Source organism: Crinia signifera, chromosome 8, assembly GCF_055691185.1.
Source record: "Crinia signifera chromosome 8, ASM5569118v1, whole genome shotgun sequence".
NCBI lineage: Eukaryota > Metazoa > Chordata > Amphibia > Anura > Myobatrachidae > Crinia > Crinia signifera.
The window spans coordinates 82,860,096-82,873,755 of record NC_139224.1 but is presented as its reverse complement, the minus strand read 5'-3'; the positions used below and the strand labels follow the sequence as shown (position 1 = coordinate 82,873,755).

Sequence of the window (13,660 nt, the reverse complement as noted above, 5' to 3'; positions counted from 1 at the left end):
GAGGGCCAACGTTGGACATGCCTGGTATAAATGATTTATTGTGGTATAGATTAATTCCTTGCTATGAACTGTAATATCAAGAAACCAATACCCAATTATAAATATAATACCTAATACATAGTAAAAAAAATATATTTGGTAAAAATAGCTAGTACAAACCTCCATATCTGTAGCCACATAGACTCCTCATATTAGGTTTCAATGGGGTAACCTTACACTTTTTTTGAATTGTCTTTTGAAAATAAAATAATTTTGTTTAAATGTTTAATTTCACATAATTTACAGTATTTTACATAATGGTGCCTTTATGAGACAGCATTTCCTCTGTTGTATTAGGGCCCACGTTACTGGCGTTTTACCAATGATATTATGGATCAAGGATATCCAAAAGATATTTCTGTAGGATTTGGTGGACTTAGAGGTAAAGTAACTGCTGTACTGCCAGTGGCTGGATTAAATACAAGGCCAGAGTCTGTCTATTTCTTCAAACCGGGTAGGTTTGATTCATATTCATTCGTGTGTGTGTGTGTGTGTGTGTGTGTGTGTGTGTGTGTGTGTGTGTGTGTGTGTGTGCTATAATTGCTTTAGTAGGAGTAAGATAATTACTGTAAAAAAACTACATTTCGAGCTGTGAGTCAAAAAGGGGTATAAATACTACTAGAACACATTCAACTCTATTAAATATTTGTATTTTATAAATTATTTATAATGTTGTGCAAAATGTAAATATTAACAATGTCTTGCCCCTAAAGTCAAAACTCCCTTGCTAAATAAAATGGACCACAAAGATTGAAGCAGCCCTTTCACGCTATGGACCAGATGCTTCACAAAGTGACAAAATGGAGAGTGATAAACCAAAACAATCATCAGATCATAACTGCCATGTTACAGGCTGGTTTGATAAAGGACAGGTAGGAGCGGATTGGCTGGTTGTTTATCACTCTCCATTTTATCACTTTTAAAGCTTGATACATCTGGCCCTATATACCTTCCAAGATCATTTATAAATTAATATTGAGGCAAATCATGGTTAATAAAGTTGACAAAGAATTTGATAACTCTGCTATTGATCACATATCAGTTTAGAATTAATGCAGGTACAGTTCGTGGGTCCAGGCCCCAATATACTTCACTTGAAAATGCAACATTTTGGCCAAAATATTTATTGCAGTGATTTAGTTTTGTGATTCTTTCTCTTCCCTAATTTTCAGTAAAACCCTGTTCAGTAATTTGGTGGCCGAATCTCCTTTTACAGCAAGCATGGGGGGAACCTTTGGTCCTTCAGCTGTTGTTGAACTACACATCCCAGCATGCCCTGCAATAGTTTTAGCATTGCCAAATTGCAAAACTGTAGCAGAGCAAGCTGGGATGCTTAGTTCCACAACAGCTGGAGGGCCAAAGGTCTGATTTACAGTGACTTAGTGTAATGCCTATGTACTGCAAATGTAATATTATGTAATGAATTTATTGTTGCATAGGTGGAAATGTTCAAAAGTACACATTTCGTCAAGAACAGACCAAGAAGTGCATTAAAAAGAAACGTCCCTCCATACAATACCCCATTTATTCCCAGAGAATCCAAACTGTAAAGTATCGCTTTCCAAGAAACACAGTCCGACATCGTATAGTGATACATCGTACCTTCTCCAAAGTACAACAGCTGCCATTGGGTAAGGCTAACTAACATCGGGGCAGATGTATTAATCCTGGCAGAGCGATAAAGTGGAGATAAAGTAGAAGGAGATAACGCACTAGCCAATCAGCTATGTTTGAAATATGACAGTTGGGAGTTGATTGGCTGGTGCATTATCTTCTTCCACTTTTTTTTTGAAAAACATTTTTATTGTCTTTTTCAATTATTTAGTATATAAGGAAGAGAATAAAATATACAGATACATATATTGTGAGACATAGTCACCATATGGCAATATTTAGGTATATCCATGCATCTCTTTGTTCAGAGCATCAGGTGTTATGGCATACATACACAAATACACCAATATACACAACATTTCCATAAAATTGTCTTACTCATAAAACTTAATTGTATTATAGTCAAAATGTCTACGAGCAATCATGGGAGCAAGTCCCATGGGGTCCACATGGATTCTTAGGTGTAATAATCCTTATAATTAACACTGTCTATCTCACAAATCAATGAATCTTTCAATCCTATCTATAAATCTAACAGGGCAGATGGGGTAGGAAAGTATTAGGAGGGTAGGGGAGGGGGGGGGGGGGGGGGAGACGTCAGACAGCAGCCTAATTAAGCAAAAAGTCCTTATTTAAGTTGTCCGTTTGGAAGGTTCTAATGACGTGACTCTTTTTTCTTCTTGTTGCCAATGAAAACGCGGGTGGTATCACCAAGCTAGTTTCATTTAAATAGATAGTTGCCTGAGCAGGTACCAGGTCGTAGACTCAAACATTTTTTGGATTCTATTTTGTGTTAGCTGATCTAAGCTGCTGATATAGAGCCCCCATTTTTTATAGAAGCGTCCTGCTCCTTTCTCAAGATCGGCTCTCAGCGCCTGTCTCTCATAGAACAATGTGTTTAAGATACTTCGCTTTAACTCCATGATGGATGGGGAAGTTCTATGTATCCAATGTGTTAAAATCAATTTTTTTGCAATCGTTAATATAATAGTGAGAGTCGGGATGATCCGGGCCTTGTTTGGACCAAGGTCCCAATCTCTAAAATATAAGAATAAGCATGCAGTCGGCTGCTTCCGGAGCCTCAGAGAGTATGTAGAGTTGACAAAATTTGTTACTTTGTCCCAAAAGGTTCTGATTTTCCTGCATTCCCAGAAATTGTGGAAATACGAGGCGTCTGTTTTTTGACATTTATAACATCTTCCCGTATCACTGGGGACAAAATGTGCCCTCTGTACTGGGGCTATGTATGCCCTATTTAAAAATTTTGTGTGGGTCTCTTGTAAAGCAACCGACTGCAAGTGCTTCATGGTGACTGGGAGTTTTTTAAGTATAGTTGCTACAGGTGATATGTCTGGGATATCCTTGGTCCATTTAGTTTGGAGTTGCTGGTAGTGCGTCTCCTTATCTGTCGCTATTAGCGCAGAATACAAATATTTGATTCTATATCCCAGTATACAGTCTGGTCTCAATAAATCTGAAATTGGGTCCACATCAGCTTCCCTGTCCATTGATTTTAGGTGTGTTTGCGCAAAATGTCTCGACTGGAGGTACATGTAGAACTGTCGGTGCGGCAGCTCAAATCTCTCCTGCAACGCTGAGAATGGGAGTACTCCGCCCCCTGGGTCGAATATTTTGCGTATGCATGTGATGCCCTTGTCCCTCCAGCCGAGAAACTCCGCACCCTCCAGACCAGGAGGGAATAAGGGGTTACCCCAGAGGGTGGTAAATGGTGAGGAGGTGAACCGTCTATGTACGGCCCTGTTGATTTGCCTCCAGGACCTGTAAGTCGCCTTGAACAGGATGGAATCTCTAATTGTCTTGGGGATAAGTCTTATCGGGGCATGTAACAGGGCTGCCGGGGAATACTGGTTGAATATCTGCTTTTCTAATGTGGGGATGGTATACTCCGATCTAGAGGTGAACCAGTCAGTGATATATCTAAAATGGGCTGCTTGTGAAAAGGCTTGTATATCAGGCATGCCAAATCCGCCATCTGATTTACTTAGTTTAAGTCTGCTAAATGGTATGCGGGCCTTCTTCCCTGCCCATGTAAATTTGAGGTATAGGGTTTTGAGTTTCTGTAGGTCTGTGCTGTGGATTTGAAGTGGCAACATCTGCAGAAGATAGGACAGCTTAGGGAAGGCTATTGTCTTAATTACTGTGATTCTGCCTGCCAATGATAAGGGTAATTCCATCCAGCCGGATAGCAATTTGTCGACCGATATAAGGGAGGGGGGAATATTAGCGTTATAGAGATCTTTCAATTTTCTTGGGAGCAGGACTCCTAGGTATTTGAGTGTGTGTGTGCATACAGTGAATTGCGAGGTGTGCTGAGGTGTGTCTGGTGTTGTGTCAAGGGTTGAGAGTGGTAGCAGTCTGGATTTGTCATAATTCACTCGAAAGCCAGAGAAATGGGAAAAATGTGATATAATACGCTGGATCGCTGGGATGGAGGTATTGGGTTTAGATATAAATAATAATATATCGTCCGCGAAGAGACTTAGCCTGACCTCGGAGGAGCCCACCCGCACACCTGTAAAGTCTTCAGAAGTTCTCAATGCTATAGCTAGCGGTTCTACTGCCAGGGCAAACAATAGGGGAGACAGGGGACAGCCCTGCCTGGTCCCCCTAAATAGTGGTATGGGTCTAGACATATAGCTATTTGATAATATTTGGGAGGATGATCCCGAGTATAGTAGCTTAACCGTGCGGGTGAACTCCCCCGGTAGCCCAAACTTTTCCATTGTAAAGAATAAGTGGTCCCACGTAACGAGGTCAAAAGCCTTCTCGGCGTCTAGGGATAGTAGAGCGCAATGCTCAGAGTTGTCTGTGGATTCCACCCACTGCATGACTGTTAATGCTTTACGCACATTAAGTGCAGAATGCCTGCCCCATACAAATCCCGTTTGGTCGGGGTGAACCAGGGAGGGAAGTTTGAACTTGAGCCTGTCCGCTAGTATTTTCGTAAAAATTTTATAGTCCGTATTAAGGAGTGAAATAGGGCGATAAGAGCTTGGGAGTAGTGGGTCTCTGCCGGGTTTATGAATTATTTTAAGGATGGCCGAATTGAAGTATAGAGGGGGGGGGGGGAGCCTTGTAGTATTAAATTAAATAGGGCCGCAAGTGGTTTGACAATCTTGGGAGCAAGTAGTTTGTAGTATTCGTTGGACAGGCCGTCCGGGCCTGGGGACTTTCCTGTTTTGAGTGCCTGGATCGTGGCCAGTACCTCTTCCTCTGTGATAGGGGTTATCAGGGTATTGGATGAGTCAGTATCTAGTGTTGGGAGTGAGAGTGGTTCCCAAAACGTTGCCCTTTGTTGTTTATCTGTGTGTGGGGGGGCGTAGAGTGTCTCGTAAAACTCATGTAGTGTTTCAGTTATTTGTTGTCCGGAGTGGATCACTGTACCATCTTTTCTACGTAGGGCTTGTATGATCGAGGGGGGATGTTGGCCTCTAAGCAGGTTAGACATCAGTCGGTTAGACCTATTACCGTATCTATGGAATCTTGCCCGAGACAGGAAAGTGAGTTTGGTCTCTAGTTGAACCAGTAGGGCATCAAAGAGTGCTTTCTGGTCGGTGTATTTGGTTTTATTTGCTAGTGTAGGAGAGGCCTGGAAATTATGGTAAGCCTCAGTGAGGCGTGACTGGGCTTCAATATATAGTTTCTGGGAGTCTTTTCTATGCTTAGCCTGGTAAGACATGATATTTCCTCTGATGACAGGTTTGGAGGCCTGCCAAAATAGGGAGGGGGAATCTTCTTCTGATTGGGGATTATTGTTTGTGTAGTCCATCCAGGACGCTTCTAACATGTTACGGAAAGATGGGGTATCTGTCAACTGGGATGGGAATCTCCACTGTTTAACTGGTCCCCTATCTACAGACGTTGCCACCGCCATCCAGCAGACACCATGGTCCGAGATTGTTATGGGTTCAAGTTCTGATCCCTCCACCCTAGGGAAAAGGGAAGAGGAAATCAGCACATAGTCGATTCTCGAGAGAGTGCCATGTGCTGCCGAAAGGCAAGTGTATTCCCTTTCAATAGGGTGGCATGCCCTCCACACATCTATTAGTTGCAGCTGCGTGAGGAGGTATTGGATCCCATACTTAGGGTTAGTACGCCTGGTAGAGGACGTGGTATTTCTGTCTAAGGCAGCTGATGCCACTGAGTTAAAGTCGCCTGCTAGAATTATATTTTGGTGGGCGTAAGGGAGCAGTTTAGCCGTTAGGGTGATGAAGAATTGGCTTTGGTTTGTATTAGGTGCATAGATGTTGGCCAGAATGTATCTGGAGTTGTTTATAGTTATATCTAGTATAGTATAGCGCCCCTCAGGGTCTGCCTGAGCTGAATGAGTTGTTGTTGGAATGTTTCTTCTAATCAGCGTGACCACCCCTCTAGCTTTCGAATTGTATGGGGCTGAAGAGAATACAGCCCATCCCAAGGTATTTAGTTTTAGGATCTCTGCAGGGATACTATGTCTAGGGCCAGTTTGGATAGGTACAGTAATATTTTTTTACGCTTGGCAGGGGAGTGGAAGCCCCCCACATTGATCGTACCAACCTTAATGAATGTCATTTGTCAGTCGGGAGGGGGAGGCAACTTACAGGTCCTGGAGTCCACCACGTCTTCTGATCTTATCATTATGAGCTTAGTTGTGAGCAAGAACATTCTACGGATAAAAATTATGACATTAGACACAATCTGACACAAAAGGGGGAACAACATGAGGGTAGAAAGGGTAATTATCAAAGTTATCGTGGCAGTAAGATGGCCCACGAGAGGGCCTCTCACCATCCTCGCCTGTTCAGAATAAATCAATAAACAGACAGACAAACAAACATATAAACACAAATACAAATATAGCAATCTACGATTAAATAACCTCCGGGTAGTGGCAGGTGTGGCAAGATCAGGCAGGCGCCCCAAGATCCGAGCCAGCAGACCATGGGCCTCTTCTGCCTCATTGAGGTGGTACTATATGGCACCCATTAGGTGTCGATTAGGGCTTTCGCCCGCCATTCCAGACCCGATCAATTATCAATGTATTAATTTGCTTAATCTATACTCCTAGCAAACCTGTTTCCAATTAAACATGGAAGGAAAACAATTATCTAAATATCTAAACAATGTTCAGTCGGGAAGGGGGGGGGGGGGGAGGAAAAATGCCCCCTACCCCCTTCTCCCCACCCCGACACTTCAGTATCAGAACAGCATTATATAAGTTTTCAACAATTCAATTTACTTCTAGTTCTCAACAACACTTAGCATTAGATGATAGATGAACCCTAAGACGTCTCAGGCCTCATTATTTTCATCAGCAGGCTGGTCTTGGGAAAACAAAGATGGGGAGGCCGGCCCGGTGTTCTCTTCTTGTAGGAAGGACTCCGCGTCCTTTACTGTGGAGAAGTCTTTAAACGTTGAACCAGAGAACAGACGGAGCCGGGCCGGGTACATCAGAGCAAATTTTCGGTTGCTCCTTGCTAGGCGTGAACATAAGGGGGCAAACTCCTTCCTCGCCCTGGCTACCTCAGCCGAGTAGTCCTGGAAGATGTATAGTTTTGTATCGTTCCAAGTAAGATCTCTTTTGCGTCGGGACGCGGTCCATATCGCCTCCTTATGAACAAAGTTCAAACATCGGAATATTACGGGGCGGGGGCGGGAGTCAGTTGAGGGTCTCTGCGGGCCTATTCTGTGAGCTCTTTCCACAATCATTCCCTCACATTCCTCGGAGATTCCTAGGAGCTCAGGAAGTGTGGTCTGGATAAAGATAAAGAGGGCCTGTCCCTTCAGAGACTCAGGGAGTCCCACCACTCGCAAATTATTCCTACGGATCGGTTTTCAAGGTCATCTAGTTTGGCCTGGATCTGATATTGTGTTTTCTGCATAAGCGTCGTCTTATCTTTTAGCTCTGCGACGTCCTGGAAAACTCCTCCCACCACTTGTTCGGTGGTGGTGAGCCTCTTAGACATCTGCTTGTATTGTGACTAAGTCTTGCACTGCCTGTGTTACCTTATTTGCATGGGCCTCCATTATAGGAGTGATTGTGTCCTGAATGGCTTTCACCATAGCGGAGTATGTTATAGGAGGCTCCTGTTGTTGATGGGGAGGTGGTAGCGGGGATGCATCTGTGGGTCGGGGGGGGTTATCTGCAGCACTAGCAAGGGTAGGTGATCCAGGGTCTGGTATCGAGGATGAGTCCTCGCTCGTGGGTAGTGGTGCAGGCACCAGAGTCTCCAGTGTGTCTGTCCCCTTTCTCCCTCTGCCAGTGGGCTGTGGCTGCTTGTTCTGGGGTTGAGTGGCTGGGGCGGGCGCCATCTTGTCTCTAGTGCTGCGACTAGAGGAGCGGTGCCTGGGGGTATCCTCAGGAGCTGGGGTCCCCTGTGTCTTATCAGGCTTGATAGCAGCCATTGTAGCTGGGCTGTTATAATATTCAGCCAGGGGATGAGGGTAGTGAAATGGCTAGGTATATAGAGCTCTGTCTCTCCCAATGGCTTGGCGGTGGGGGGAGTGGAGGGGGAGTCAGGAGGGAGTAGTAATGGCGTGTCCTCCACTTATGGGTTACTCACAGTTAAATGGGCTGAGGGTGGGGTGGTTGGTACCACAGGTGAGTTCCTTTCCAGGACCCCCAGCAGTGCTGTGTGCGTGCGCCTCCGTGTCACCGGTCTTTTGGGTGTAGGCGGTCAGGCGTAATGGCGGGCGATCACAGGGTGCTGATCTCTGGCGTTTGTTCCCTTCAAGGCCGCTGGGCTGGTAGATTCAGGCAGGGCGGTCGTCCGGAGCGCCCCGCCGGTAAAGTCCGTTCCCCCCGTCACTCTCAGCAGCGGGGCAGCCGCCGCGCCACAGGTCACGTGGACGCGGCCGGCTGGGATCAATGGCGGCTTGCGGGAGGGAGCCGGGATCGCGGCGTCAGGGCGGGCGGACGAACGCGTCTCAGGCGGATCGGGTAGGCAGCGGGGGTCGTCCTGGGGTGTTTAGCGGGGTGTCAGGCAGGTCTGCTGGGATGTCTGCGGGTCCGGTCCGGTGGTGGTAAGGCTGGGAGGCACGGAGCTCTAAGCTAAAGCAGCTTGCTCCTCCAGCTCCGGAACCGGAAGTCCATCTTCTTCCACTTTATCTCTTCACTCTTCATCCATCTGCCCCATTATCTGATATAAACATGCTATCATTTTTGTATTAGAGGCTTTTACAGACTTCTGTAGTGGGTGGGCGAAAGCAACAAATGTGATATATGAAATACAAGTGTTTAATTCTCTATAGCACATTGCAATGCTCCCCAGCCTAATTTGTACCCAAGTTTTGCCATACTAGTTTGTACTTGATGCTCTAACATTTTCTTTAATAGAATGGGTAACAGACACACATCTTCATTGCTTTAATGTAGTGTATTGTTCTGGCATTTGCATTAGGCAATGTAATCACAGCTGCTTACTGTTTGTATGTAGGCATTCTTCATGAAGAGACTACTGTTCGTTCAACCTGGAGAGGGGTCCCAAACAACATTATCTCTGCTGTATCTCTGGTCAATCCTGCGAAGCAAGATGGATTTGATTATTTTGTGTTTAATAAAGGTAAATAGTGACATATTATAATATATTGCAGGGCAATTACAGCTTTTGCACTTGGGTTAGAAAGTATGGAGTAAGTTTTTATCACTACAAACTTCAGAGCAACATCTTCACAATTTTTTTTTTCCGTGCACTGTATTATAATGACATGTGTAGGTACAACTAAGCATACAGAAAATGATTGACAAAAATACAGTCACCTCCTTTCTAGCATACTGTAGGTACTACTATCCACAGAATGTCTTGAAATGACTAAATGTACAGTATGTACTGTATTATGTTTATTATTAGGGTATTCTATTTATACAGTCCTGAAATGCTATATTGTTGTATACAGTACATTGGCAGGAGAAAGAACATACGCTTTGACTAAAAAGCATTACCTTTAGTAGTACCAGTTTTATCATTTAGCCTAGAGGGTGAAGTCAAATCCACAATACTTTTTAAAAATAATAAAATTATTAATATCTCATATGTCGTGCTCAGGAAAGGTTTAGAAGTCAATACATCAGTTCTCTTTCATACATCATATTCACTTCTCATTAAAGAATTGGACATTTATTTTTATCCCTAAGGTGGCTAAGGTACTATGTATTGCAAAAAACAGCTAGTTTTCCCTGTAAAGTACAGTATATCTCAGAAAATAAATACTCAGCAATGGTTGGGTTAGAGAGATACAAAATAGTAATATTAATGGCTTGAAGATTTTGTATTACCACTTTGTGTATTTATTTCATTGATTTGTTTTTATGCAGGATATTTTTATTTTCATTCTTTATCTATTACTATAGCTAACTTGCTGTTAAAACACAATCATATGTATAATTGGTGATAGCATTGGATTCATTTAGACAATTCAGTCATCAACCGCATGTACATGTGATCGAACAATGTTCGGTCTACCAAAAAGGGCAAATAAGCCAAATAAATGCACAGACGGACATTATGTGTTTCACCTGGACACTGTACTTAATTGAAGGAGCCCCAATGAGTACTGTACACAGAAGTTTTTATCCATATGGAGAAAAATTGCTGAAAAATAATTAAGGGATCTATGTACTAAGCCTTGGAGATATATAGAGAGTGAATAGATATAAAGCACCAGCCAGTCAGCTCCTTAATTCCATTTTCAAATTGCAACCTGGCAGGTAGGAGCGGATTGGCTTGTACTTGATCTCTCTTCAAAGCTTAGCGCCTGCAACCCTTAATCTGCATTATTCATTTATACTAGAATAAATACATTTTGTACTGAATGTTTTACATTTATCCACAGATTAAACTTTTTTTTACAAGCAACTCATTAAGAACACATCTTGTGCATATTGAAATGTTTAGAAAATGTTAGGGGACCCAGGGCAGTAGAGAACCTGGCTGAGCCCAGGTATTTTTCAGGGGGCATGGCCTAATCGCAAGATTTGTGGCCATTCATCCTTAGAATAAATGACAGTAGAAATAGTACTTTAAGTACCTTACCGGCAACACACTGTAGCCCAGCACACAGCAGCACGTTCTGGGTTAATACGATCTGCTGCTGGGTAATGGGTTCCTCACTGGGCCCCTCTATATCAGACCTTGGCATGGGTAAGTAGTACCCCCCCCCTCTCCACACTACTAAGTGTACCACCCAACATAAGAGTCCCATATTTATTTATTTTAAAACAAGAAACCCATTTTATGTTACAAACATAGGGGGGTATTTAATCCTGGGTCACGACTGTCGGGTCGGTCCGACAGTCATGCCCCGGTCCGCTCGTCTGAATCTCGACAGGTGATTCAATATCCCGGCCTGTCGAGTGCCAAAAAGGGGGCTCGGCTGCAAGAAACGGCTAAGGCTTTCGGTACTTATATGTTAGTTGGGCGCTCACTATAGTACGTATGCTCATACCCCCACTCTCCATGTCAGCATGGAGTAGATTTTATATAGTGTGCCGAGCGCAGCGAGCCACCTAGCCCGACTAGCATAGCGAGCCCCATGAGGGGACGCGTAAAACTAAGCAAATAGCTTAGTGGGCGCCCAACTAACATAAGTACCGGATTGTCAAGGTCTGGCCATCAGCTTGACAATCCACGGCCGTTCTCATCAAAATTAGCCCGACCAGCTTTTAAAGTCGGCTTGTTTTGCCAAGATGCCTGTTCAATGCTGTCGGGAAAGGCAGCATTGAATAGGCGGCCACCGCTATTTTCCCCGTTGGAAATAGTGGCAGGGGGTTGACTAGCACCCATAGTAGGAGAGGTTATGGAGCCGTCTCTATTTTTCTCTGTGAAAAACATAAAAAGGTTTATAATAAATAATGTAAGAATATGGTTTTATTTTATTTTTTATATTTTAGGCATTCTGATATATTTAAGGATTACATTGTTTTCTTTCCAGATAAATACTACAATATAAACATGTCAAGCAAAGTAGCAGTGAAACCTCCACCTGACTCCGAGCAGAAAACAACAAAGGATTGGTACAAGTGCAAAGAATGAGCGGCGAAGGCAAAGCTACTTTAACAGTCAACTACTTTATCAATAAAGACTTTGCTTTTACTTTGGAAAAAGAAACATAAATGTAAAAATATGTTAAAAATTACTATTAGTCTATTTATTTAAAAAAATATCACAATTCTATTTGACCAACTGCTACAAGAAAACTGTAAAAATTATATTTATTGGTAGGATAATCTAAATTACAGATGCCTTTAATAAAAGGTAAATTAATATCTAAAAAATTTGTTTTGATGTAATTATAAGTAAACAACAATGTCCTTTTATAGACCAGGATTCTGAAGCCTCCACGCTCTGTGTCGATGATAATTTTTTTTAAATAAAAAGGATTCCATAAATGTAATGTAGTTTCTTCTGCAGTAGCATCTTCATAGTAAATAGCAAATGAGCTTAATAAGTGTGTGAGTTATTTGTTGCTAAATTGTGTGTTGCCAAATAATAGTAACTGGTTACATTGAAGTCATGTCCTGGAATATGGTAAATAGGGTCTACATGACAATTTGGGATAAATTGCTGAAGACAGAGAAAACTGCAGGTTTTGGAGAACAAAAAAATGTATGAACTAAGGCTAAATTTACTATAGTCATAGTCTACATTATTACAGGTTTTATTTTTTGGTAGATTAAGTTTGTGTTAAGAGTTAATCACTATCTTAGGAAAAAGAATGATAGCCATACTTTTGACCATTATCACACGTGCTAGATATTTATTAGAACTGAAAAATATTAATTTAGGACCTTAACAAATATTGGACACTATTGAATTATTTTTGCCTGCCCTGCATCCGTGTTCACCCACCAGCGGCACTAAATTGTTTCTGCTGATGGGCGTGATATCATTCAGGGATGTAACTAGTACCTTCTGGGCCCCATAGCAAAGTCTTGAAAGCCCCCCCCCCCCCCCATAGAGGGGAAGGGAGTGACAGGTGTGTGTGTGTGGGGGGGGGGGGATTGGATAAAGGGGGAGGGTGTAGCAGGAGAGAAGGAAAGAGGTGACCTGATGGGAAAAAAAAGGAGGAGAAAAGAAAAAGAGGAGGGGCGCCTACATCACTCTAATCTCATCCTCTCCTCCGTCCTCCAGTTCAGGCTGCCCTGTCCCCCATCACCAGTAAGTATAATTGATGCTGTGTACCTCTAGCATTGGGGGAGGGTCTCCTCATCATTGCGGAGTCCGCCTGCGCTGGCTTCAGTCCATCTCCTCCTGCATGCAGGCAGCTCTGTCCTGTGTCTCCCACACAGTGATGGAAGCAGTACAGGGCTTGAATGTTTTGCACATGGGCTGGCCACTAGATAGTGTCGTCGATCCCCGGCAGCATCAGAGAGGGGAGAAAGGCTGGAACAGCTGGACCATCTTCTCCTTCATTATGTAGAGCATCGCCACTGGCAGGGGAGGGGGCATGGGATGACACCGTTGACTCTGCCAGTGCGGCACTACTTAAGAAAAAGGGTGCAGGGTATGCCTGCTGGGCTCTTGGGGCCCCCCAAGGGCCCGGGCCCAATAGCAGCTGCATCCTCCATAGTTACGCCACTGCTATAATTTCAGCTTGCTACCTCCCGTGGTGGCGAGCTGAAATGTGTAAAAAGTAAACCTTTTTGTGTCCTGACAATTAGATTGGATGGGTTTAGCTGCTATAATGACTAAACCAGACTGAATATCCCCCACACAATCTCCCATCACTTTAGATAGAAAATTGGCCACAATTAAACTGGATAGCACCCAATGGGAATAGACTAAAGCACGGTTTGTCAAACTCTACTCTAGGACCCAGTCAATTAAAATTATTACAGGACCTTAACAAGTTACCACAAAATGGTCACCATTTATATGGGTGGTCAGGAGACCTGGCAACATTATGGAGGCACAAAATGATGCTAAAGTTTGAAGTTACAGACAATTTAACAGATTTTTCCAGAACCCCCTGGATCACTGGCAATGTAGAGAATTGCCTTATATGATAA

The 13,660-nt window shown here is 43.3% G+C and overlaps 1 protein-coding gene across 15 annotated transcripts in view; it reads left to right on the top strand.

Moving 5' to 3' along the window:
- PRG4 (proteoglycan 4) overlaps positions 1-11,787 on the top strand; it is a 120,821-nt gene extending 109,034 nt beyond the window's left edge. For all 15 annotated transcript variants that reach the window (XM_083156756.1, XM_083156762.1, XM_083156760.1 and 12 more), the window contains 4 exons: positions 337-493; positions 1,479-1,670; positions 9,090-9,215; positions 11,584-11,787. In XM_083156756.1, coding sequence (XP_083012882.1) covers positions 337-493; positions 1,479-1,670; positions 9,090-9,215; positions 11,584-11,684 — 576 coding nt within the window. In that variant the 3' untranslated portion in view covers positions 11,685-11,787. The remainder of the gene's footprint in view (positions 1-336; positions 494-1,478; positions 1,671-9,089; positions 9,216-11,583) is intronic.
- Positions 11,788-13,660: the final 1,873 nt, after the last annotated feature.